The 26,703-nt window shown below is 40.2% G+C and overlaps 2 protein-coding genes and 1 long non-coding RNA gene across 3 annotated transcripts in view; 1 reads left to right on the top strand and 2 right to left on the bottom strand.

Moving 5' to 3' along the window:
- The first annotated feature begins 9,900 nt into the window (after positions 1-9,900).
- s1pr3a (sphingosine-1-phosphate receptor 3a) lies at positions 9,901-14,389 on the top strand. The gene is made up of 2 exons (XM_086090110.1): positions 9,901-10,088; positions 11,394-14,389. Exon 2 carries the CDS (start codon positions 11,510-11,512, stop codon positions 12,677-12,679), a length of 1,170 nt encoding a protein of 389 aa, XP_085946236.1. The 5' UTR covers positions 9,901-10,088; positions 11,394-11,509; the 3' UTR covers positions 12,680-14,389.
- LOC147166056 (uncharacterized) lies at positions 12,797-20,742 on the bottom strand. The gene is made up of 4 exons (XR_015096552.1): positions 20,096-20,742; positions 18,523-18,591; positions 15,263-15,435; positions 12,797-13,641 (listed from the first exon to the last, which is right to left on the bottom strand). It is a non-coding gene; the product is annotated as an uncharacterized LOC147166056 (long non-coding RNA).
- A 318-nt stretch (positions 20,743-21,060) lies between these two features.
- shdb (Src homology 2 domain containing transforming protein D, b) overlaps positions 21,061-26,703 on the bottom strand; it is a 32,906-nt gene continuing 27,263 nt past the window's right edge. The window contains exon 7 of the mRNA XM_086088185.1: positions 21,061-21,708. Within this exon, the coding sequence (XP_085944311.1) occupies positions 21,522-21,708 (187 nt within the window). The 3' untranslated portion in view covers positions 21,061-21,521. The remainder of the gene's footprint in view (positions 21,709-26,703) is intronic.

Genomic DNA, 26,703 nt, shown 5'->3' on the forward strand with positions numbered 1-26,703 from the left:
TGAGAGGATGTGTGTATTCCACCGCAGCATATGTCGTACAGATGGTCCTCAAAAGAAGATTTTAGAGCATCGCAGTGACTGTGGACAGACACAGTCGGGACGAGGTCCCTGGTTCTCAACGTTTGAGTCATATTTGCGCCCTTGAAGCACATTCTGTACCATGGGTCAAACATTCCCGACATGCAAACAAATCACTACTTTTGCAATGGAGGAGGCATGTTAGACCTGCTGTTGGTAATTTTGCAGGCACGTGTAAGCTGGGGAATCTGGGGCAATGAGAGCTGCGCCGCTGTGGGAGTGGTCACAGCCACGTAGATGCCTTTCGCTCGCTTTAAATGCTGGTCCTGCTTGTGCGCCCTCCGTTAGGCTTGGGTTGGTATTTGATTCTGATGGTATAATAACCATGAGCAAAAATATTGTGGTATCAAGGTATTAAAATCAGAGCTCTAAAATGTATTTTTTGAACTATTTCCATAAATGAAAACATTATTTTATTTTTAAACAAAATATATAATATTTGATCAATTAAAGGCAGACAAAAGGACAGGCATAGACAGACAAAAAGACAGAAATGTAAAAAAAAAAAAATCAGTTTTAATTGTAGTAAGTCAGTGTCCCATCACTGGTGATCTACATTTAGAAAAGACCCATGGGCTACTAATGTTGTCCTTGGGGGCTAATTAGTACCCACTGGCACCATCTGTTTTTACAAATGTTTTAGAAGTACAATGCGCATAAATCAAAATGGCAAAAAGGGTTAGCAGCTTAGCACAGTGACTGAATATCTCTCGTTTCCCTCCCTTTTGTGTGTGTGTGGAGTATATACAGTAACTGCTCACTCCTCCTCTCTCTGCTTAACCAAGACGGGGGGGGGCGGGGGGGGGGGGCTCTCTCATTAACTTTAAAGAGGCGGCTCATTTAGTTAGCAATAAATAAAAAAAAACTCATTACTGGTTTTAACTGTAATTAAAAACGTGACTTTTTAAAATGACGGTCAAACCAGTAATCGGCCAGCCAGTCTACCGAGATGAGGTGTTAGCAGGTTGCGACCAATTTCTCGGTCCTGGCCAGCTCAGCGTGGTAGAAGCTGTAAACGGCTCACATGGATTTCTGATGCATCCGGTCACCCCTCTTGGTGGAGTGGACGTGTTTTTCCCGGCTGTCAAAGTGTCCGCGTCGAATGTGATGTGACGTGTGTTTTTAGCTTTTATTTGGGCCCGCGTGTGTGTGAAGCCTGCCGGCTTTTAGGATAGTCTCCCTGTCTTACTGTTGTTACTGGTTCAATGCTCACCACAGCGCTGCAGATCTCTATCAAGCCGCTTCTTTACGGGGTGGTTAGTTTGACGCCGTCAGCCCGCTAGTGCACATTCAGCAGTCGTTTCATTCACAGGCACACATTACTCTTGACCACAGACTCCCGAGGAGGGTTACATGTTGGCCTCGGATCCTGCGTAGGTCAGCACAAGATCTTTTCAAAAGTTTCAGGCTGTTTAGAGGCAATGTTTGACCGTTTTTGCACCTAAATGGTGGGATCCAGAGCTGGCAAAAGTACTCACACTTAGTGCTTCGAAAGAAGTTCACAAGATGAAAACAGAAAGAAAAAAAAATGAGTGGTCAAAGTAATAGTAGAATGAAAGAAAGTAAAAGAGTACAGACTATTAAATACTAAATAAAAACGTTTTGATAATGTTGTGAGTGGAATATTAAAAATGCTTAATTAGCTAATGATAATAATTGGAAAAGTGTATCTTACTTGTTTTTGCGTCATTTGTGTAATTAGTGGTAGTCCTGCGCAAAAAACAACAAACAAGCAACAAACAAAACAAATGGCTGCCCTCATCTTTTTTTATGTAGTGGAGCATGTTCTAAAATGTAACATTGTAGGCAGGCTTAAAAAAAATAAGCATATCTCCGTCTCACTGATTCTAGTTGACTTGTGCTTTTTTGACATGATTGTATTTGTGGATAGACTACCATATTTAAGTTAGCATGCTACATGCTCTAATTAGTGGTTAAATATTTCCACACACCGATGAAAACCATTCTGATTAGCACACAGTTGTTGTCTGTCCATTATTGGACATAACATTTTGCAGACAAAGATGGATTTTCACATTTCTTATCGCCAATCCAGTGGTCCCACTGCGGCGACTGGATTAGCTAAAGCTAGCTAGGCTAACAGCTATGCTCTTCCTATTTTTTGTAGTCTAGGACACAATGCAGACGTTTAAAGACCGTCAAAGCAAATGGGCGACTCGAATGTCCTCTGTGAATTGGCCAATTGGAAGACGAGACGCCAAAAACACGTCGACCTCAAGCTTTAAACGTTGACGCAGTAGGGAGTAATAATAAAAAGTCATCAAAAATACAAATACTCAATATAGATACCTGAAAAGCAACAAAGTACTTGGCTACTTCCCACGTCCATATTTGGTATACCGTATGTTTGCTCTTTTCCTAATGCCAGCTGCCGGTTAGCTTAGCTTGGCACAACGACTGGAATGAAGTGGCTCTGTGTGCAGGAAACAGCATTAACTGGCTCTATCTTGTATGGTCAATCGGAACAAAAATACTTTGTGGTTGCGGTCTTGGCCGGGCAGAGTAGCTTTTGTTTGTTTTTGTGTGGTTCCAATCAGTCAACTTTGTACTGTATTTACAGAAAAAATATCCAACTATTATCCTCAAGGATAGTCATGTTTCCTTCAGAGATAGCCTCGGGTTAGTTAGCAGTGATTGTATCCATCAAAAAGGCAGCTATAACAAAACCCTGCCAATTCTCCTTTCCCAATTAAAATACCCAGTTTCAAAATATAAATAGAACTTTGTCTTCATTTATTTTATAAAACACTTTTACCCATTAAAAAAAGAAAAACACTCAACTCGAAATACTGACTTGTTATTGGAATACATATTTCTGCCTTTTCAGTCAGTTTTGCATCTGTGCAAGTGGGAATTCACCCCCCCCCCCCCCCAAAAGGAAAAAAAAGTTTGTCTTGTGTGGTTGTCCTACGCACCCCTAGAGATTTGGGATGACACAGCCGGAGCCCCTCTGAAGTGACACAGCCATACATCACACGCAAACTTCCCAAAAAAGATGAATCACAACAGAAGAATGTCTTGTGTAAGTCACAGACACTGAAGTGGTTCATTTGCCTAATTGGGTTGTTGCAGGAATGAACGCCATTTTGAGAACTAGTGGTATAGAAAACGAAGGAGAGAAGTTCATAATTTCCGCAAACACGCAAACTGTTTTCACACGAAATTGCAGAAATGAGCAACATTTCCTTTACAGGATTATGCAGAGCAAAAGTCTGCAGTGAACAGAAGGCGTTCATAAACGGTCGGGACATAAATGGTAGCATTTGTGCGGCGTAATAGGCGACGACATGAAGGAATGATGTGTCTTACTCCAAGACGTGTGCATGTCTTTCCTCTGTGGTTGCAATGATTCACCAAAGTTAGGAAATGGAAGGATCAGACATTTCGAAAAAGCTGAATTATTAAATGGGCTGTAAAAGTATACGTCACCTACTCGGGAGTAGAACAAGTATTGCAGTAATACACAGGTGGAATTTGCATGTTCACCTTGTGCTTGAGTGCTGCATTTTCAGGTCTTTGACTTACTCAATTTTTTACATTTTGCAGGTGTCTTCATGCCAGTAAAAAATTCAGTTTGGTTACTGGGGCGGGGGGGGGGGGGGGGACTCTGGTAGTACCCCATTATTTGCGGTTTATATTTGGCTCCAGTTTCCTTACCAAAGTCAGTCATGTGCATTTTGATACGATGCACAAACAGTACCAAGAAGCCCAAAATATATAATACTTTGACTACAGTGAAAATACGCTACTTTTTTTCTGGGAAACATATTTGCAAAAAAAAAAAAATCCTCAAAAATATACAACTTATATTAGATTTTTTATTTAATTTAAAACGGATCTCTCTAAAATATAAACAGTAGACCAATGAAATGCATTTGGTGGGGTTTTCTTTAGTTTTTTAACCTGTAAAATTCTTTAAAAAATGCTGACAAAAATAGATTTATTTGAAAAATAAAAGAAAATCCACAAACTAATCTGCGTGTGCCAAACCACAAGTATGTGGGGTTCCACTGTGCATATATATATTTTCTTACTGAAACTTTTTTAATGAAACTATACAACTTTCTTTTTCTAAATATTAATATTTTTTTCTACAATATATATATTTTTAATTATAAAAAAATATATATACATATACAAATTAAATATATGTATATATTAGGGCTATGCAATTAATCAAAATTCAATTATAATTTCAATTATTACACTCCACAATTACAAAATTGGCATAATCGTAAACAAAAATAAAAGATTTTTAATACTAATTTTGAGTTGTTTAAATGTATGTATTTGCACCTTTTTTTATTTTAAAATGACACATTTAATAAATATTGTTTGGTTCAAATGGAACTTACAGAATTATAGTGTTTCAAATAATGTTATTTTCTTAATATTTTTTAAATGTTTAAGCATTTTCTTGTTTTGCACCAAAACAAAAACTTTTTTTTTTCCCATAATCGAGCAGCCCTAGTATATAAGAACTTTTTAAATATGATTTTAGCCTCATAAGAGTACAACTTTTATTTACTGCATACTACACAGATGGACGACACTAAATTTCTAAGTCTTTATTCTTCAATATTGCATGTGGGCGGAGCATGGCTGCGAAGATCCTCTCTTGAAGATATTCATATAGCCGCTACTTGCAGGTATAAATAGCTGAAAAAAAACTAACATGCAAACTCCACACATATTTGAAGCCCAAACCTCCCAAGTGAAAAGCAGGCAGACCTGTTTCATTGTAAGCCACCATTCTGAGCAATATAGATAAAATATTACATTTAGAATGAACTTCCTAACAGACCACATTAATGTGTCTTTCCTTATTCAGTGACATGCCGTGAGCCTAATGCCAAACTGGAAATTAATGTCAATGCCAACATCCACCACTGAAATGAAAACAAAAGCCCCATTGTAACACGAAGGACTTTAATGCCCTCACTTTCTAAAACTGTCCTCAATTCTTAGGTTTGTTATTCAGACCGGTCCTTACAGGGACATAAAAACTTTATTTAAATTTTTTTTACAAGCGTTCCCAGAGGTCACAAAGCAGTTGTGAGAAAGCGAGCGCCGGTTGTTTACGCGTCGAACTATTTCCATCATATTCTTCAGCCATATTTAACTTTCCTATCATAAAGAAAATAAACAACGCCATGAGGATGCGGACTTGAGTTCCAGCGTGATTGCTTGAGACGCAAACCGGGCTATGATGAAGAGTTCAGAAATTGTGGCAGGTTTATAAGCACACTCATCTTTTTCCCTTCCCATGCCCTAAATCAAAAGTCACCAACCATGACAATCGACATCAATTTCACATCATGACTGATTTGACCTCTTCCCACAGATTACAGTAAACGACCTCACTCATTCGAAACAAAAAACCTCTCCACGGCTTTCCCGTCATTGACTATCATACACCGTTATGGACGGTTTATCAGAAGCTAATGCTGTTAGCTAACAGTAAAAAAAAAAAAAAAGTCCTATCATGCATCCATCCTTCTTTCCTTCCTTCCTTCCCGCCTGCTTTGATGGTGTTATTCCGAGTTGGGTGCAGATAAAAAGGTTATCTGAAAGATGCAGCGGGTCCCCAGACAAACGGTCACCTGATGGCCTTAAGGACCCCAGGAGCGCCGCTGATAAACCACCACAAAGCCCCACCACATCTGATACATTATCTGGCCACAGTGCTCAACTCGCAGACCCCCGACAGGCCCTCGTGGAAAACACGGAGGGCGGGTACAAACAATCCGGGTTTGTAACGTTGGCAGTGTGAAAATGAAATTAATTTGCTGCGGCAGCGGAGGGAAAAGCAGCATTGGAAGTTGCGTCAGGTTTTTCCTTTTCCACCACAGCTTCTCCATTGTTCCCACCTCCTTTCGCATTCCCCAACGTCTAACTCATCCTACGTCACGCCGTCATGACTCACTGCGGACTCGCACATGTGAACTGAACGCGCGCACACAAATAAACACAAGCTGTATTTTTCCCACAATTTACCGATCATGTCGCTGCATTTGTCTTTCCCACCATCATAGAAGTGGTTTGCATTTCGAGGCAGGGATCGTTTCTAGTTTCAAGTTGGGGTTGCGGTTTGAAGTTGAGGTTCGGTTTTCAAGTTTGGGTTTGGCTCGCTGCACACCGAGTCGTATTGTGTGCGTGATTCTGCAGCTAGTTTTCATGCAAGCAGATTTGCAATTTGAATTACAGATGAATTAACTAATTCATCTTAATATCACCTCTTTTAAAATTGGCAAAAATGGCTGATATATTGTCACTTTAATATTATTATTATTATTCTTTTTTTTTTACACAATACAACATAAGACAAAAGTAATGGCCACTAAAGAATAAAATAAAATAAAAATAAGGGGGGGGGGGGGGGGGTCGGCAAATTTTCTCTCTGCTGTAAAGAAAAAAACAAAACAAAACAAAATAATTAATTATTGTAAAACAGTTAAATGCTGTGCCTGTATTTTACATCTTTCTTGCTGCAGGCGTTAAGGAGCCAAAAAATAAATTATTATTTTTTTGGTAATCGGCTGATTAATCGATTATTGGAATTTTATTCTGTCAAATCGCAATCGGCCCCAAAAATGTATTTTGTTTTTTAATCCAAAGAGCTTGAAGATAAGGTTTTAAGTCGGGGCAAAGTTTTCAAGTTTGGGTTAGTATTTTTATGTTAGCGTTTCAAGTCAAGTTTAGGGTTTCTAATTAGATTTCAGTCTAGGTTCAGGATTAGGTAGGGTTTCATGTCAGATTTAGGGATTGAAATCAGTTTCAAGTATATGACTACGCTTACATGCAGGCAATAACCCTTTTAAAACCCGAATAAGAGCCTTGCCCCTCCCTTTCATAACCGAAATACTGGTTCATATAAATCGGAATGCCTCGAATCAACGGGGCATTGCTTTTCGCTTTGCGCATGCTCACAACCTTGTCTCCTTTTCCTCCTCTTCGCTTATTTGTACTCGCAAGGAATCTTGGTCATGTCACGCGAGTGACATAAATATCTTTTATTGAACGTATAGTAAGTTAAAAGCGGAAATGACGTTATTTACGCAATTACGTTGTCCACGTGTCTGAACCTGGTTATTCCAATCGAGCACAAATGAGCAAGTAAACGGGAGTAACTTTTTCCGCCAAGCATGTAAACGTGTTACCTCGATGGTTTCAGAAACCGGAATTCTGACCTTAACTTGAATATGGACTTCATGTAAACATAGTCACGGTTTCAGTCTAAATGCTCTAAAACGGCCAGCAATTTGAGGAACTGTTATGGGGAATGGTTGGCAGTGAACGAGCTGATTAACTCATTTACTGCCATTGACGGCTATAGACGTCAACAATTCATTTGAACTATTTCTATTAGTTAAAAAAAAAAATCCCCACTTTTGTTAACAAAAGTATGAAAACATTTTTTTTTGTATATTTAGACCAGATATAAAATGTGTGATTAATCATGAGTTAACTAGTAGAGTCACGTGATTAATTACAATTAAAAAATTGAATCGCCTGATGACCAAATTTCTAATAATCTTTTCTTTTTTGAAAAATGATTATTTAAAATTAGAAAAGAAAAGATTTTTTAAAAATTAGGTCGTCAGGCGATATCTTTTTTTAATTGTAATTAATCACATGACATATCTGTTCTAAATGTACAATAAAAACTTTTTTCTAGGTTTTCATACTCTTGTTAACAAAAGTAGAAAAAATGTTAAATAGAAATAGTTTAAAATGAATTTTTGACGTCTATAGCCGTCAATGGCAGCGAATGAGTTTGAAGGACCTCAAGTCAGGGCGAGGGTTTTAATTTAGGATTTGATGTCAAGGCTGAAGTTTTTTCGTGTTTCACATCATGATGGTTTGAAGTTATTATGAGGAGTGTTTCAAGTTTGTTGGGTGTGTGAAGCCGGTTTAACGGTTAGGCTTTTGAATTAGGTTTAGCAACAACATGGAGCCAAGGCCCGGTGGGAGTGTGTTGGTGAGCTTGTAATTGGCCTGTCGGAGTATGTGCTCATCTGTCACCGCCGGCTCAGGGTAAAATCAACAGCTCCGAGGGTCGTTCACGTTGCTCCAATGCAAGGAAGGCCGACCAAAGACTGGAATTTCACTGCACGGGTCATATTTGCATTAATGAATCAAAGTGGTGCTTTCAATGTTTAAATCACATCATTCCGCTGGGGATGAACCTCCACTTTCACCCCGCCGCCACATTTAGCTTCCCCCGCTTTACGTATAACGCAAGACAGTTGGAATGACTCTTCTTTTTCATGTCCATTTTGGTCCCGTCCAATGGGAGAGGTCTGACCTATCTCATACACTCGAGTGACAAACGGAGCACACTCGTTAGTCATTTTGGAAAAAAAACAAGAAACGATGACACGTCAAATTGGGGAAACATTCGTGAGGTTAGAACATTGTTGGCCCGCACGCAGGCCACGGACTCCCCTTAAAAGGAAAACAAACACATACGCTCTCGTTTCTTATCTTTAGACTGAAATAAACTCATTGACATTCAACATTAATGAATACAAGGAATTAATTTCCTTGATACTGGTCACCACAGGAATTTTTGAACATGGCACACATCTGTCTACATCTGCAATATGTTTATTATTGTGGTTGTACTTTGCGGTGGTTTGGACCTCCGTTGCACCACAATGAGAACGGTTTCTAATACTTTGGTTTCCTTAGCAACTAAATACGAGAAATACAGCACAGCTTGAAAACCACATTACAAATTCTTAAATTGTGAAATGAATACCGTACGTTTGCAAAAGTGTTGCTCAACAGTGAGCATGAATATCTCGGGGGTTTATTTTGATCATTTCAAATTTACTTTCCTATAAAGGGTCATTAGATGGTACTTTTTTGGAGGCCTTGTTTGTATCTATGTTTGTTTTGCATGATATGTAATATATCATATTCATATCATTAATATATATAAAAAAAAAGTTTAAATAATGATTTTTTTTCTTTCTACATTTTATTATGCAATTGAATACATTTTGCATTATATTATCCATAATACAAAATTAACAACATAGAGTATGTATATTCATATTTATGAAACTGTACCATAATAATAGAAGACATTTACATGGGCGTGCAGAGGGTGGGGCTAATGGGGAGATGGCAGCATCCACAAAACTTATATTTGTATTATTTAGTTATGAAATATATCTACTACTTTACAGTCTTAATTTAATATGTAGTAATAGTTATATATTTAATATTTGCTCTATTTAGTGTATATTAATGATTAAAAAATAGTATTATACATTATATTTGTTTTTATTATGTCTAGTGTAGTTTATGTATTATTGTATTTTTTCCCCCCATAATGTTTTGCTGCACAAGAATAAAGTGTAGCTGCACATCTAGTACAGTAGGTGTCAGTAGTGCTCTGCTTTATTTTTATTTCAGGCAAATTGATTCACGTTAAATCTTTTCTGACAGACTAAAAAACGTTATCAAAGATATTCTTTGTTGGTCTATTTTTCTTCTTCTTTTCTTTAATGTTAAGACAGTGGTGTACTCACAATTTTATAGACAAACGTATAATTATTGTTGGTGGACATAGCTCTCTAGGCCTTTTATTTCCATCTCCAAAAATGCATAAAGAATTTATTATTATAATTATTTTTCAGTCATAAAAGCGCATGTGTTTGATGCTTGTGCTATACAGTAAGTGATGTCCGCACATGATTCCTGGACGTCAGCAAATTGAACAGTGAGGGAGGAGCTGAAGTCACAAGAACCGCCCAGCATCCTTCTGAGAGCACTCCACTGTTTGCTGCTGCCTGGTTGAGCAGCAGAACCGACCGAGCGCTCCCCGAAAAAACTTCACACAACTTTTGCCACCGCACTTGTGACTGGACAACCGTTACACTTATTTTTTTAAGACATCTATAAAGCGGAGGGACATGTTTATACGAGGACAGTAAGTGCAGGAAGAACTTTACAGACCAATGACGTATTCAAACGTGGTGAGTAGTTTATTTTCTTTCTGTGGACGTTTTCTTTCTTTCCCCCACAACAACATTGATCGTTATTCATTCATTTGTGCCACATTTGACCTGTTTTGAGAGTTAGACAGGTATTTAAAGATTGATTAAGACTGAAACATGCAATTTCCATGGCTTTTTATTCTTTTGGTTCATTTCTAACATTTAGTTCTTTAAAATAAAGTGCAGTTAGTCATAAAAAAAAGAACAACAAACCAATTGAACTATTTAATCAATGTTAGAACTACTGTATTTCTGTTCTTTCTGCATTCTTAGTATTCACTCACTTGGTAAAATTTTACTTAACTTATGGTTGTTTTGAAAACAACCCAGAAAGTTTAAATTTGTTTAAATTAGCAGGGTGGTCGAGTTATTTTTTTTTATACCCAAATTGGGTTGTTTTTGATCCAACAGTTTTTAAGGGTGTATGCACAGGTAAGTCATCTTTCTTTTGTATTTACAGGGGACTATGCACATGAATAAACATTGCTATATACAGCCCACAGGTAGTCAAAAGGCTTTATATATATATATATATATATATATATATATATATATATATATATATATATATATATATATATATGCATTATGCAGAGCCAAAAATTACTCTACAAAAAAAGCAACATTTAAAAACATGCACAAAAATGATTAGAGGAAAAGCATAGCGAATAATGTTGAATCTAATTTCTGGGTAAAACAACAACAACAACAACAACAAAAAACAATTGTGTTAAAAAAAACTAAATTGGACCGACCTGCTGAACTTGAACCAACTTTGTTTTGTACAAAACAACCCAATGTTAGGTCATATTGACCCAAGATGTGGATCAGTCCAAATTGGGTTATATCAAAAATAACCCAATTTTGGTTTAAAATAAATAAATAAATGGCAGATGTGCTACTTTTAAAATTTGACGTAACTTTGGGTTGTTTTATACAAAACAACGTTGGGTCATATTGACCCAAGTGGGTTAGTCCTTTTTTTGGAATTATTTTAATTTTTTTGACCTAGCAGTTTTAATAGAGTTAAGAACATCTATGATAGGCTATACTGACAGGTACATTGTCTAAAAACTATTTCCTTATAATACAAAATAAAATGGGGGTTATTCTTGTTTACATTACTACTCCTGAATTGCATTCATCTATATTGCATTTTTATTATGAATAATTCAGTAATGCATTTTTATGCGTTGTGCATTGTGAAGGATATTATATATAAATGCACAACAAGGTATAGCATAATTAGAATTTCTGAATCCTACCTTTGCATGTGATTGGCAGACCCTGCTGAGGCGGCTGTAGTAGGATGCCAGTCGCCTCTGAGTCCAGTGCTGTGGCGCCCCCTGCTGCGTGAGCGAGGGAACTGGGTGGTGCGGTTGGTGGGGGGACGAGGCAGCATGGGCACCGCGCTGCAAGAAGGCATGAACACGGTGATCGTGACCCACTACAACAACTCCGGCAAGTGGGAGCGGGGCCGTGGCGGCGGCGCGTGCAAGATGGCCGTGCTGCTGCTCATCTGCGTGCTGATCGTCCTGGAGAACTTGACGGTTCTGCTGGCCCTGTGGAAAAACAAGCGCTTCCACAGCCGCATGTACTTCCTCATCGGCAACCTGGCCTTGTCCGACCTGCTGGCCGGCGTGGCCTACGTGGTCAACATCTTCACCTCGGGGAACAGGACCTACTTCCTGACGCCGGCCCAGTGGCTGGCCCGGGAGGGGAGCATGTTCGTGGCCCTCAGCGCGTCCACCTTCAGCCTCCTGGCCATCGGGATCGAACGGCACATGACCATGGTGAGGCTACGCCCGTGCGAGACGGCTGGCCGCGGCCGGCTCCTGGGCCTCCTGGCGGCCTGCTGGCTCGTGTCGGTGCTGCTCAGCGCCCTGCCCAGCCTGGGCTGGAACTGCCTGGACAACCTGGGTTCGTGTTCCACAGTGTTGCCGCTGTATGCTAAGAGCTACGTGGCGTTCTGCATCAGCGTCTTCAGCGCCCTGCTGGTGGCCATCATCATCCTCTACATCCGGATCTATCGCCTGGTGACGTCCAGCGGGCGGCGGGTGAGCAGCCGGCCTTCCGAGTGTTCCTTGGCCTTGCTGAGAACGGTGGTGATCGTTCTCGGGGTCTTCGTGGTGTGCTGGGCGCCCCTCTTCCTGCTCCTGCTCCTGGACGTGGGCTGCAGCCCCGACGGGTGCCCCGTTCTCTACGAGATGGACTGGTTCATCGCCCTAGCCGTGCTCAACTCGGCCCTCAACCCTCTCATCTACACGCTGTCCAGCAGGGAGATGAGAGCCGCCTTTTTCCGCCTGCTCTGCTGCTGCCAGAGCGGCGGCGAGTCCACCGGGACGCCAGCGGCGGGTAACCCCAACCTGGGCACGGTGGGGCCCACGGCGGAGAACAGTAAGAGCAGCGTGGGGGGCGGAGGAGTGGGGGGAAAGGCCACGATGAACAGAGGGATCAACTCGGACGGGAAGCACGGGGATCCCGCCGCCACCGCGTTGTCTCACCCGGCGGGACCCGCCGAGCTGCTGTCGGCCGTGCTGGTGAAGGCGGGGGCCCTGAGCAAGTTCTGACAGGAAGCACCTCGAAAGCCATAACATTATGTACACCTGCAGCATCTAATGTGATGCAAACTTTACTAAGGCACATATTTTACAGGTGATAAATCTGCCAAAAAAACTCCACAAAAATTTAACAGTACACAAATACTGAAAAATCACCAATTTTAATTGCATTCCTTATTTTAATAGATTAAATCCAAAACATACTGCAAACTATGACCCCAATCATTTCAAGCTCATCAACATTCAGTGGGCTACAGATGACAAAATCAACTGAAACATCTGGATCAAAAATATTCCCATTTGGATCCAAATTGGACTTACCCACTACTTGGGTCAATTTGACCCAACTTCCTGGGTTGTGTTGCACAAATAAACCCAAAATGACCCATTTTTGGGAGGGTTGTTTTATACAAACCGACTAAAAAAATTTTTTTTAACCCAAATTGAGTACTTTTTGACAAGTGTTTTTTTTTTTGATTTTTTTTTTTTTTTAAAGTGATGACTCAAAAAGGGACAACCCACACTTGGGTCAATTTGACCCAACTTTTTGGGTTATTCATTTAACCCCAAAGTTTTTTTTAAATATTTTTTTTGTAGTTGCATCACTTTAACACACTTCCTTGAGACTAATTCCTTTTCAGACCGCGCTTTGCTGCTATTTAGTGGCATCTTAGAGCATTACAGAAAGAGCACAAAAATGGAAGTGGATAACGGAAGAAAGGTAAAAAAACAACAACAAACAAACAAATAGGCTCACACAGCCGTGGGTTACACAATTAGCATAATAAGATGCAATCACAATTTGGCAAACTTACTATTCACGTGGGGCCCTTGAAAGTTGTAAATATTTAAATCTAAGCTACGTTTGATTTCAATTCAGCTCTTGAATTGAATGAGGTGTTCCTAATGTTGTGGCCGCTGAAGAGTGTAGCTTGGAGGGTCGCAATGCACTATTATGTGGTCAATGTTGGCTGGATGGGAATAAAAAAAAAATAAAAATCAATCCAGATTCTAGACTAATGAAAACCACTATGTACTACAAATGTAAAGTAAGCATAATATGTTTGTATTTAAATGGTTAGTGTCATGGACAACAAAAGAAAAAAAAACATTCCTATGAGTAGTGTTTCAAGCTTGTGTTGTGGTTGTTTTTTGTGTGTGTTTTTTTTAATGTAGAATCTACTTGGGCACTTTTGTTTTGTTTTGTGTGTGCTATATGCAACACCTGCATTTTTTTTCTTCCCGCAACTTGACTAGTATTTATTTTCTGTGAAAACATTTGTTGCTTGAGGTAGATTTTGTGCCCTGTGTGCATAAAAGCCGCCACGGTACTGGGACTGTATGCTGTTAAATGGGACAATTTGAAAAAAGAAGACCAAAGAAATGGAGAAACTTATGACACTTATTATTATTGTTAATGAGGAGATGAGGCTGCTGTGCTCTTGGAGCGTTACCACTACTGGTGCACAAACCCCGTTTGTCCTGATGGTGGCGACAGAGCACCACCTCAATACTTACATGCAGTTTCGCTGTAACAAGAGGAAGCTTTGCCAATTAGTTTTGTTTTTGACAATGTTTACGTTTCCTCATCAGCATCTAGAAACCACTCAGACATCAACTAACCACTAGTAGTGATTAGCAGTGTTGGATGGGGATGATTTCATAGTTGTAGTCTGATTCTTTTATATAGTCAATAAAATAAATATTTTTAAAAATTCATATTTGGTGTTTGTCAGATTTTAATGTGCCATTTGTGTGAGTGTTGTTAACTGTCAAACTTAATATCGAACTAAGAGAATTTGATCTTTTTGTGTGGAAAACAACTACATGGCTTAGCTTAGCTTAGCTTAATGCTATTGCTAACTTCGTCCATGTTGCAGTGCTTTTCATTTCAATCAATATTTCAGTTTTGATAATACTTTTTTTCAACGCACGTACTAAAAGATCCACTAGTCTATCCCGACAACGGCTAAAAGTAAACAACAAAAGCCTACTGACTTTTTTTCCCTCTCATATAAAGGGCTCTCTTGCATAAAAATGACCAATCAAGGTGGCACAAAACTGCACGTATTTGTGCATTGTTTTGCAAAAATCATCTCATTAAAAATGTTAATATTATTGAGCTACTGTTTGTCCTGCATATCATTACAAATCCCTCCCCTCTCCAAAAAATTTAAAATTATGGGGCAGTATAATGCTCCTGTGATAATAAATAAGTTTATAATCATGTAAGTTATGTTTTGCCATTCATGGTTTGTGTGCCCATGGGGGCCGCCATTGCCGAATGACGTCAGATTGAAGCAAGTGGGCCTACCCAGTTAAAAGGGGTGTTCCCGTCCACTTTTCCCACCTTCCTCGAATGCAGTCCCACTGTAAGCGCAACTAAAACATGTATGCCATCTACTGGTGATTGGTGATATTACAACTTAACTTGATAGTTGATCAATTGTGGATTATTTTCACAGTTTTGTGGTTCAAATTCTTAATTATTCCTTTACAACGGACTGCTTATTCATAGCAGAGTTCACTATTGGCAGTACATTGCACGGCAAAGAGCAGACAGGAGCTGACAGAGTGGCATTTCACGCTCACCTCACAGAGATGACTCCTTGTTCCGCACCTTCAATTGTGATGTAGAAAGACAGCAGGGATGCGAAAAAGCACAACCTTCTCCGGGATAAAAGGTCATCGACAGTTGGCTTGCCCACGCGACTGCTTGAGCGGTTCCTTCCTCGCCGTGAGCCGAGACGGCCACGACCTTTTGCCTTTTGAAAAAGGAGGAAATGTTAATGTGGATGGAGATTTGACTGCCCCGTAATCTCATATTGGAGCGTCACGGATATAATAGGATGTCATGCTGCGTTCTTTGTGTGTTGGCACGTATATAAAAAGTCTACACACCCCTGTTCAAATGCCAGGTTTAAGTGATACATTTACAATTTTTTGCTTTCTAGCAGAAAAATGAAGACTGCAAACGTAGACTCCCTCCACCTTGATTTAGGCCCTTTTTTGTTTTTGCAGTAATTTATCTTGGGCTCAATTTCAGGGCACATAAAAACGATTGATAATCACATCTATGGAAAATTGAGTGTGCCGAGAAGTGAATCATTAGACCACAATGTTGCTTCTTCCAAATCATGTCCACTTTAAATTAATTTCTACAGCAATTTTCCTTTTCTAGAGCAACAACTAAACACTCACAAATGTCCTTTTTTTTCCTAAGTGGGTCAATCACCTTATAAATCATGTTAACTAAATAACCGTCGCCAGCTCTCTGTGAGGGTTTAGACATGGCGGATTTGTGTCATTCTCAATGTGCAATTTGCATTTGCATATGACTAATGTGAACACGACAAGAGGACAAAAGGATCAGCCCCCCAACCCCCCCGTCATCATGATCCCTGGCTTTGTGGACGATTTGCATGATTTGTGTTGTGTTGAAATGTGCGGCTACACATGCATGTGTGTGTGTTAAGTGTTTTTATGGTCTACTCTGAATTAATTTCCTGAAAGTGAAGACCGACATAGGCTCGGCTGATGAGCCGGAAATGTCAAAAGACAAACACAAAATGTGATCGACATTAGAGTGTATTTAAAAAAATGAAGAGTTCAAACGCAAAAGCAAAATTTATCTTTTTTTTTTTTTTCCATTTCTGGCTCCAAGTTAACACTTATATTTGTTTCAGGGTATTCTAAGCTACTATATATCAGGAAAATAAGAAGCTAATGTTAAAAAAAAAAAAACTTTTATTGATCTTTGATGCCATTTAATCGCAAAACCAGACAATTTAATAAACAAAATAATTTTGCTCCAAAACTCCAAAATGTGTGATGACTGGGTTTTGGGTCGCATACATGATGATTGCTATGCAGTTGCTATGTCCTTTATAATGATGTATTAGTCACTCTTAGTTTGTCCAGGCGCTCTTTTTTGTCATATAGGCCTTTATTCTGTCATATCTGTCAAAAACAACCAGATCCCAGAACCTCTCAATTATGAGGCGGACATGCTAACCACTAGCACACCATGCTGCCCTGGTGGATAACCCAAATATCCTTTTCACTTCATCCTATTGAACTAGCGAACAAGCAATCTAGCGCTTGCCTTGCATGATTCCTACTTGGCGGAGGTCACGCTCGAGTAGCTCTATCCAAAGCGTGGGACCTGCCGAATGTCTTATCACGGAGTCAAACCCTGACAAATTCTTCCTTAAAATAACTCCACATCTATCCAAATCCCTCAAAACAGCAGCTGCCTTCTCTGCAAACCAGCTCTGATTGCAATCTTCCGGCAAGGCATGCATGCACAAACACACAGAGACACGAACGCACTGAAATACATTCAGTTTCTCTCTCTCTCTCTCTCTCTCTCTCTCTCACACACACACACGCCTAATTTTATTTGACCTCCACACTTTGTCCTCCAGGCCCCCCTGCCACAAGTGCAAGCTTTAGCGAGTCTCAGTCGAGGGATAAGTGAAGCGGAGCACGACGGCCTTTTAGCCCGATATGCGTGTGCAGTCTCTCACTTGTGGGGTTGAACACGCTCCGTGTGTAATGTGTGTGTATATAAATAAGCAATGACCTACATTTCTGTGTAAATTGGTCCTAAACATGTGATCTTCATCTCAGAACAATACACTAATAATAACGGCAAATAGCCACATGACGACTCGAATATTTGCATGTTTTGTTAATTATTGTTTAAAAAAAAAAGTTGCTTGACCATTAATCTGCTCCCAAAAACGTATATATGTTCTATTTTAAATGTTTTAAGTGTCCCAAAGACGTATTTGTTTATTTTAATGTTTATTTTTAAGCTAGAGCCTACTTTGATGCAGCCTCTGACCTGAAGAGGACGGTAAGCAGTGGTAGTTATTACAAAAACGGCCAGCAGGTGGCAGCAGAGTTTATGAGATCAACCAGGGCCATGTTGAAAAAAGCTAATTTACCCACCGTTCTAAACAGATTTGTGAATAATGACTAACTTTGCTATAGTCTAATGCTAATTTTTGCAAAGAAGAGACTCTAATCTTTCTTTTGGTAGGTTCCAAGTTCTTATAGCAATGGAACATAATATTCTGTTGGCCTCAGTCAAAATCCAGTAAAACAGCCGGGAGTGAAGGGGTTTGCTTTTTTTTTTTTTTTTTTAAAGATGCTGCTGACCCTGGGAACTCTCTGCACCTTCTGTTTTTGTTTGGAATTAAAATAAAATTCTAATACTTCAGATATTTTGACATTTTTAACTTAATTTACTGTACAAAAATAAAATAATAAAAAACCAATAGGGAGCTATTTAAGTTTTTATTCATGCTATTGCCCCTGGGAGATCCTTGAACTTTTTGTCAGATTTTTAAAACAAAGATGTCTATTGACTAAGATTATTATTTTTTTACTCCAATATTTTAAAAACCTAAAAGTTGTTCAATAAATATATACTTTAACATATTTATTTTAAATTAAGAGCTGGAGGTTTTTTTTCTTTAAATTTTGATGGCACAATTTTTCCTTTTAGTGAAAATGAATATTGGCTCCAAATATCGGTTGTCGGCATCCTACTAATAATCGGTATCGAGCATGAAAAAAAACACATCAGGCTATCTCTACTTATTATTGCCTTGAGCCTGCTCTTGGCCTACCGTTACACCCATAGAGTTTCTACATCAAAGCGGTTTCTACCAAACCCCCTGAAGGCAACCATAACTACAATCTGTGACGAAAACAAATTTGACACTCCTGAGCTCCACCCAAGATTGCTTTTCATTAAACGCGCCGGGATAACAGTCATTTCCACTCGCACTCCCCAGGTACATTATTCACACGTGCAGTTGCATATTGTGGTCTGTACTCACTGTGCCGGGCCAACTGTGATAGATGAACAGCTGCCACCGCCGCCTCATGATTGACACCCACCAACACACCTGACATTACACACACACAGGCACGCGCAAAGTCACGACAGCTGCGTGTGAACACAGTCTAGCAGTCGTTTGGAGAGGAAGGTGATACTGGCGCCGGTGTATGTGACAAAATGGAACTTTTGGTTCAATTAGCAACTAGGAACTGCAAACAACAGCTGCGTTCATTCTTTTCATTTTTTTTTATTGGTGATTGACAATAGAAAAATGAACGTAAATCGCAACACCAATATTCTCCTTCCACTTTTAACCATTGTGCAGGATTAAGTTAGGAATATGCCCTTTTGAAAAAAAATTTTTTTATTCAGTGACCATTGTGCTTCTCCTTCTTCCTTAGCCACCGGGGGCAGTATAAAACATCTCAGTCATTAGTCGATCTTCACAGAGGATGGTTACATTATCTGTCCACTAGTATTAATAACTAATAAATAAATGACCTGATTTTCGCCACATAAAAACGGAAACAACGAATGATTGGAAGCAATGCAATTGCAGTGAGGCAGCCATTTGTTTGATTCCAACATTCTGTGCTGCCACTGTCGTTACATTTCACATCCTTCCCCAGGGAGTCTTGCCGGAAAAATGGGACCATTGCAGCACCCCCTGCCATCCTCAATGTCAATGTCTCTCTCACACACTACACTTAAGAATTTTTTTTTTCCCTACAGTACCCACCACCTCCCGCCTTCCCAACAGAGAGTGATCCAGCTCGCCTCGTCTCTCCGTCACGCGGGTAATCAGCCTCCGCTATTTCATTTGGCTCTGTAATGAAAGCAATCCCAGCGCTTTTCACTCTCATTCCAAATAATGAGAGCTGCCCCCCCTACTCCTACCATCACCCTCCCCCCCTCCCATCCACCCCAAGCGTGCTGTTAATGGATGGAGGAGAGCAAATGTGTGTGTGACTGAAACACACAACCCTGCCAAGTGTTCGGTTTCTTTTTTCTGTCTTGTGAAGGTTTTTATTGGAAAAAAAAAAAAAAAAAAAGGAATTGCCGCGTCTTCATCATTGTGATTCATTCTTCAATTAGCACTGATACAAAGACAAGCACGTAGCGCGTCGGTTTTGTGTTTCTCTCTCATGGGAGTAAGGGTTAGCTCACCTTGCCCCCTCTAATGCTACTAGCTAGCTAATCTTTACATATTAGCTTTCACATTTATGTGTAAATGCCAAAATGTTAGTTTAATGGCATACTACATGTGATGTGTTGTCAGTTTGTGCTAGCTACTTATTTAGGCTAGTTGAGCTAATTGAGCCTTAGCGTTGAGTATTGTGTACATGCTGCAAGCGTGGAGTTGATGCTTTATAGTCTTTGTTCTTTTACAGATGACACAAAACGATCAAAGTAGTCATGAAAACACGCTTTCATTTGTTAAAAGTGGTGCAATGTTGTGAGACATTTTTTTTGCCAAAGAAAACATCAACCAAGAATCTCAAATGAGCGAGAGAAAAAAGAAAAAGACCCAAAAAATCCAGATGGCAAGAATTTACTCAAATACGACTCACCAATCAGCTTCTAAATCACTTGGCAGGGGGACAATCGGCAATCAAACGTGTGTGTGTGTGGGGGGGGGGGGGGCAAGGAATGTGAAAAAGGGACGACACTTTCAAGTGCTTCCTGATTAGCTTGCAGCCGGCAAACATGGCGTTTAAAGTCAGTGGAGAGAGACGCTTCTCTCAGACTCAGACAAAATTATTGTCAACAAAGAGCCCAAGCTTGAGTGGGATTCTGCATTAAACGGAAAAGTCTGTGTAATTAGGAGAAAACTAACGTGACTTAAAGTAGGCTGAAAAGTCACCTATTTGTGTTATTTTTCTAGCTGGTCGTGTTTATTTGTGAACATTGCAAAATAGCCTAAGGTGCCAGAAGATGGTACTAAAGCCCTGGAAAATAGGAAAATAGTAATTGGTGTCAAGAAAGTATCTTGAAATGTTACATCTTGACCGAGATTACAAGCATAATTTTTTTGTCAATGTCTTTTCTGATGTAAATTTTTTTTTTTTTTTAATTTAAAGGATCTCGATATGTTATATGTGACCGCACTAGTCTAAACATGACATTCTGATTCATATTACATTTATGGAATATGAGTTGTGCAGCAAAATCCAGTCGTTTTTATCCACCTCAGGGGGCGGCCATTTTGCCACTTGCTGTCGACTGAAGATGACGTCACGGTTGCTCAGGGGGCTCAGGCAACAACCAATCACAATTCACCCTTTTTCTGAACCTGAGCTGTGATTGGTTGTTACCTCAGACCTGAGCAACTGTGATGTCATTTTCACTCGAGAACAAGTGGCAAAATGGCCGCCTTCTAATATTGATAAAAACTGCTGGATTTTGCGGCTTACCGCATATTCCACTCGGGCAATATTAACCAGAATACTGTATTTAGTCTAGTGGGGCCGCATAGAACATATTGTAGTCAAGAAATATTTGGGTGGGGGCTTAAAGCTCAGTAATGAAAGACACATTCAACATCCTTTATGGTTCTATTTATTGATCCTAGTATAAATGTGAAAAACCTGACAAGAGGAACATTTAACCAGTGTTAATGAAGTGTTGTTTGTTTTGGTGAAACAGCAGTAATTGAATCTCAATCTTCGGCAAACTCTCCCCTGCGAACAGAACCTCCGCGAATCACGACTTCTCCCAAGGTGCCACTGACTTCCTCAGCTGTAAGGCCGGTGCGCCCAAGAAGAAAAAAAAATAATGAAAAGGAGAATTTCTGATGTGCTGAAATCCATCAACCTTGGTCCAGCACAGATATGTCCGAAAGAGAGCGGGAGAGGAGTTCAGGTATTGGCTTCCCTGCGAATCAATCTCCTTGGATGTCGGCAACGCTTGGCACAAGTAGAACAGCAGTGAAAGGTCCAGTCCAAAAATAACCTGGGACGAATGAGTTTGAAGTTTCTCTACGAAAACTTTTCAGAGTCAGAGCGTCTGCACCAGCACGGGAAAGAGCAGCGACAGGTGTTCGGCGCCGCGGATGGGGAGCTTGTGCGTGGTGTAGTAGTGCACCAGCTCGGGGATGGAGTCGAACAGCGGGCTGTTGTGTCCCAGCACGTACTTGCCGTCTTTGCACTGCGCGAACTTGATGTGCATGAAACCCTGGCAGCTCCTGGGACCAAAACAACAAGCTCAAATTACCACGGGGGAGTCACGGTGAAAGGAGTCATGAAGCCTCGGTGGATTAAGGGAGGGAGGGGATGTTATGATGGATGAGGATTAGCACATGCGGATGCAACGAGAGAAAGGGGAAGCATTGGACTGTGAAGGTGGGTGAGAAATATGCAGGTCCCTGGCGGCCATGGCCGACTTCCACTTTCATAGGTCTGTTTAGGAATGTTTTGCCTTGGCGGAGGTCTGCGCTCCACTGTGGCAGCTCAGATTGGTAACTCTCCTTCTTATATTCCTCGCTTGAAAAGCTAGATATAGAGGACCAGAACTAAAAATAAATAAGTGACTAGATAAATACATAAAAGTGAAAATAAAAACGTAAATATAAAAAAATATATATATATATATATCCCTTTTTTTTTTTCTTTTTTTTTTTTTTTTTTCTTTTTAAGAGCTCAGTATTGTTCATTCGGAAATGTCATCATCATTGCTCTTTTTTTTTTTTTTTTTTTTTTTTTTTTTTAAAAATATATATATATATATATATACACATATATACATACATATATACATATATACATACATACATACATACTTTTTTTTTTTTTTTTTTGTGTGTGTGGGTGAGTATGTGTGTGTGCGTGCGTGCGTGCGTGTGTTTGTTAGCTCACCAGAAAACCTATTAGAAAAAAAAATCTTATACCGTTCACCTAAATCGAACACCAGGAGACCCGAGGGGACCGAAGAAAACCAAGGAAGGTGAAATCCAGCACCGACCAGACACCCCCCACCAGAACTCCTCCCCAGCCCAAGAAACATCCAGACCCCAACAAATCCAAAAAACATAAAGTCAGGGAGGCCTCAAGAGACCAACGGAGAGACCGAGAAAAGGAAGGAAGGACAGACGAAGCCGCGTGAGATCCGAGACACCAGCCTCCACCGATTCAATAACCTGAGGAGGAAACAGATTGTGTCTGAGTTTCGGTAGATGCTGGTGTGGTGGATCTGGCATGCATGAAAATCTCCACCAAAGAGGGGAGCCGTCGACCCCCGCCGGAACAGAGCAAGCGCAACACCTCAGGGCCCCCCAGGCCGCGGCAGCGCCAAAGGACGACCCCCGGGCCCCACCAGGGCCACCGGCCGGAGAGCAAACCCAGGAGCAGGAGCGCCCCCCGCCCCAACACGGCCCGCGCCCCCGGCCCAACGCAGCAGGACGGGGCACTGCAGGCCCACCAGGCACCCCACCGGCCCCCAACCCCCGCCCCCCCCCACCACCCCCCGCCCCCCATCCACCCCCCGCCACCCACCCCAACCCAGCCCCAGCCGCCCCCATGCCCCCAATCCCCCAGACACCCCCCACCCCCAGCACCCCCCCACCCCGCAACCCCCACCACCGCCCCCCCCAACAAAGCCGCCCCCCCCCCGACCCCACCCCGACCAACCGGCAGCCCCCCAACCCCCGACCCCCAGCCCCCGGGGACCACCCGCACCCAGGCACCGGCGCCTTATTTACCTTTTTAAATAAATACAAGTATATAAAGATAAAGATAAACAACGAGATTCAAAAAATAAAAATAAATGCTGAAATGAATACATAAATAGATGATAAATATCGCTCCATAAATAAACACAATATTTCACATTTATTTATTTCATGCTACAGACTCTCTGTCAGGTTGAAATGTTATTGAAATGAGGGGGCGGTCCAAAGGGTGTCTTGGGTTGGGCTCTGCCGTGTTTTTTGTGTTTATTTCGACATTTATTTATATTTTTTGAATTTCGTATTTTTGTATTTATTTATTTATAAATATATATATATATATATATATATATATGTATATTTTGATTTATATTTATTTTTTGAATTATATTTTTTTATATCAGTTTTTATTTTCACTTTTAGTCATTTATTTATTTACAGTAATTTCTGGACTATAAGCCGCTACTTTTTTCACTTGCATTCGACCCTGCGGCTAATACAAAGTTGCGGCTTATCCATCAGATCACAAGGGGACGGTGCGGTTACATTAAAGCACCTGCGGCTTACAGTCGGATGCGGCTTATATGTGTAACAAACTCGCGTATTCCCCAGATCTATCTAGCGCTGCTTATAGTCAGGTGCGCCTTTTAGTCCAGAAATTACTGTAGTCATATTTATTTTTAATTTTGGCAGTTTTGGTCCTCCATACTAGATAGCAAATCACACATTGGCGCAAAGTACACATAATCAAAGCACTGCTATTTTACAATCAAATTATCATAATTGATCACCTTCAAAACATCACTTGCATGAACCCATCAGCAAAATTAGAGCTTTACTGTCAATTATCCACTCAAATCCTGACAGTCTTTTGGCACATCGGCCCCCAGGTCGCGCTATTCTCTTGTCAATGCTGTTGTCGGCCCTCCTGGTGGGAGGCAAACTACGTGGCTGGGGGAAAAAATGCCAGATGGATGCCGCATTCTATCATTGTCAACAAAGAGTGTTGTTTCTCGGGGGGAATGATTGCGTTAGGCAGTCACAACATTCTGATGAAGACTAAACAGAATTGAAGTGACGCTTATCTACAGTAGTTGTTTTTAGGAGCCTAAAGCCTGATACCAGCTTAAAGGTTAAATCATAGATAAATCGGAATGTGTTACATGGGTTACAGATTTATTCTATTTGTGTGAAAACCTCGTTTGTCTGTCCCCGCGTCAGCTGAAATTTTTACGTATGATTATCATTTAAAAAGTTGAAAAAAGCTTGAGAACAAATCTATTATGTCTGAAAACTTGAACTGTCAAAAAGTGTTGTCAAGTGTCGCCTCACTCTGTAGAAGTCCGGATGTTGTATATGATATATGTGAGTAAGTCTCTTTTGTTCACAATGGATCGATGTAGTGCTTCAGTACAAAAGCAGCTCATTGATTTATTTATTGCATCACTCATGGCTCTAAGACCTTTGAAAAATAATTTGGAAAGAGGTTTGCTTTTGTGAAGCATTAACATGGAAGACAACCCCCAAATTTTCTTTACAATATTGCATTTGTGGGTTAAGCAGCAAAATCGACTTGTTTTTATCCAGCTCAGGGGGCGGCCATTTTGCCACATGTTGTTGACTGAAAATGATCACAGTAGCTCAGAGCTGACCAATCATGGCTCAGCTGCAGAAAGCAGGTGAGCCGTGATTGGTCGTTACCCAAGCCCTGAGCAACTGTGATGTCATTTTCAGCTGACAAGGCAAAATGGCCGCCCCTTGTGACAAATCAAAATGGCTGGATTTTGCTGCTTCATTAATATTCCACAAACGCAATATTAATTAGAAGGTCGCGTTTAGACAAGCGGGGCTACATCGAACATATTGTCGAGAAGAATTTGGGGTTGACTACCCTTTTAAGGCTTTTTGTCTGGTTGAGGGATCGACGTGAATACAGTCAGCGTTAGTGGCGTTTTTCGGCATGGTGTATTGTAGATTGAACATAATTTGGGGTTGGTGTTGTATTGATGTTGGTGCACAACACAAATGATAGCAATATAAGGTATAATACCTAGTGGTAACTCAGCAAATGAATGATTTTTTTTTATATAGTTATTTAAGATATTTTTCTTTATATTTATTTATTGCCTTTTTTGCAATGTCAAGTACGTGCCTTGACTCAATTAAGTTTGGGAAACTGATTTAAACCACACGCAAGGTCACATCGAAGTGAAATTCTAATGAATGTAAACAAAACATGTTCATATCACTCACTAAGCAAATTGAAGGAGATCATAACGTTGAAGGCTGAATTTAATTACACTGTCCCGAGACTCCATATCCGCTCGCTTCACGCGAGCAAAATGCGGAACCAAAGTTGCGACCTTGCGCCATGACAGACAGGAAGTGTGCAAAAAATGTGTGAGTAATCCTCAAAGTTGTTTACGTGCAAGCCCCTCCACATCCCTCCCACCCTCAACACACACGTGTACTCCTTCAATCTCTCTTGTGAGTCTTCTCCCTTCTTGTGTTGCCCGCAGAAGGTGATTCATATTCATTAGTGATTACGGCGAAGATGATGTGTGCACTGAAGTGTGCTCTACCTGCCTGATTACCACTTAGGAGGGCCCTTTGAGACCAAAGAAGAAGGCTACAGTGAGAGGAGAAGGCGGGGTCAGTTGTGGGGGAGAGTCAAGGACAGAGGCATGATGGGAGGCCAAAGCGATGGATCATGGTCGTAATTACAAGGGAGAGATTTGACCAGATAAGCATTATAGCAGCCTGCAAATGAGTAGCGGAGGAGGAAGCGTGAGGCAGCTGTCCTAAGTTTGGGTGATGAAAGAAAGGAGGAGGGGAGAGACAGATGGAGGTGTGTGTGTGTGTTTATACAGTGACTGCTGTTCAGGTGGCTTCACACACACTTTGCAGCAATGAGAAGCATGCGATTAGTAAAAGCAAACTGATGTGATCAAGGGCCACGTTTGAGTTTTCAAATGAACAGATGGGCTAGGTCACCTGTAGATGAGGTTTCAAAACAAAAAGTTAAAACGTGTGTTTAAGAGTTCATTTAAAAAATAAAAGAATACTTTATTGCTGGTTCCTGTACAATTTTAATATGAGCATTTAAATGTATTTGATCATAACAATTCAATTATTTAACAGTGTAATATTTTTACATTTCATAAGAAATATAATAAAATAGGTTAATTTTTAATGTTATCACTTAAACTAAATTAATTGAAAAAAATGAATAATTGAATTTGACTAATATTTTTGTATTAGGTAAAACTGAATTTTGTAATAAAATATTTTGTTCATTTTAAATGGTTTTACTTAAAGCAAGATAAATTGTCATTAATTAATAAATTATGATCAGAAAAAATTAAAACAAATTTTTAATTCCAATTAAAAAGCACCATTTAATATTTAAAAAAAGTTGATTGTAGGTAAAATTGGTAATTTTGCACTAAAACGATAATTAACGCCAATTTGTTTGCTAATAATAAACAGTGAACAAATATTTTACTAATATTTTAA

The sequence above is a fragment of the Leptonotus elevatus genome, chromosome 11 (genome assembly GCF_054856555.1).
Source record: "Leptonotus elevatus isolate MCC_2025b chromosome 11, RoL_Lele_1.0, whole genome shotgun sequence".
NCBI classification, from domain to species: Eukaryota; Metazoa; Chordata; class Actinopteri; order Syngnathiformes; family Syngnathidae; genus Leptonotus; species Leptonotus elevatus.

Coding starts and splice junctions, on each gene's coding strand:
- s1pr3a (XM_086090110.1), top strand. CDS start 11,510: ATGGGCACCGCGCTGCAAGAAGGCATGAACACGGTGATCGTGACCCAC.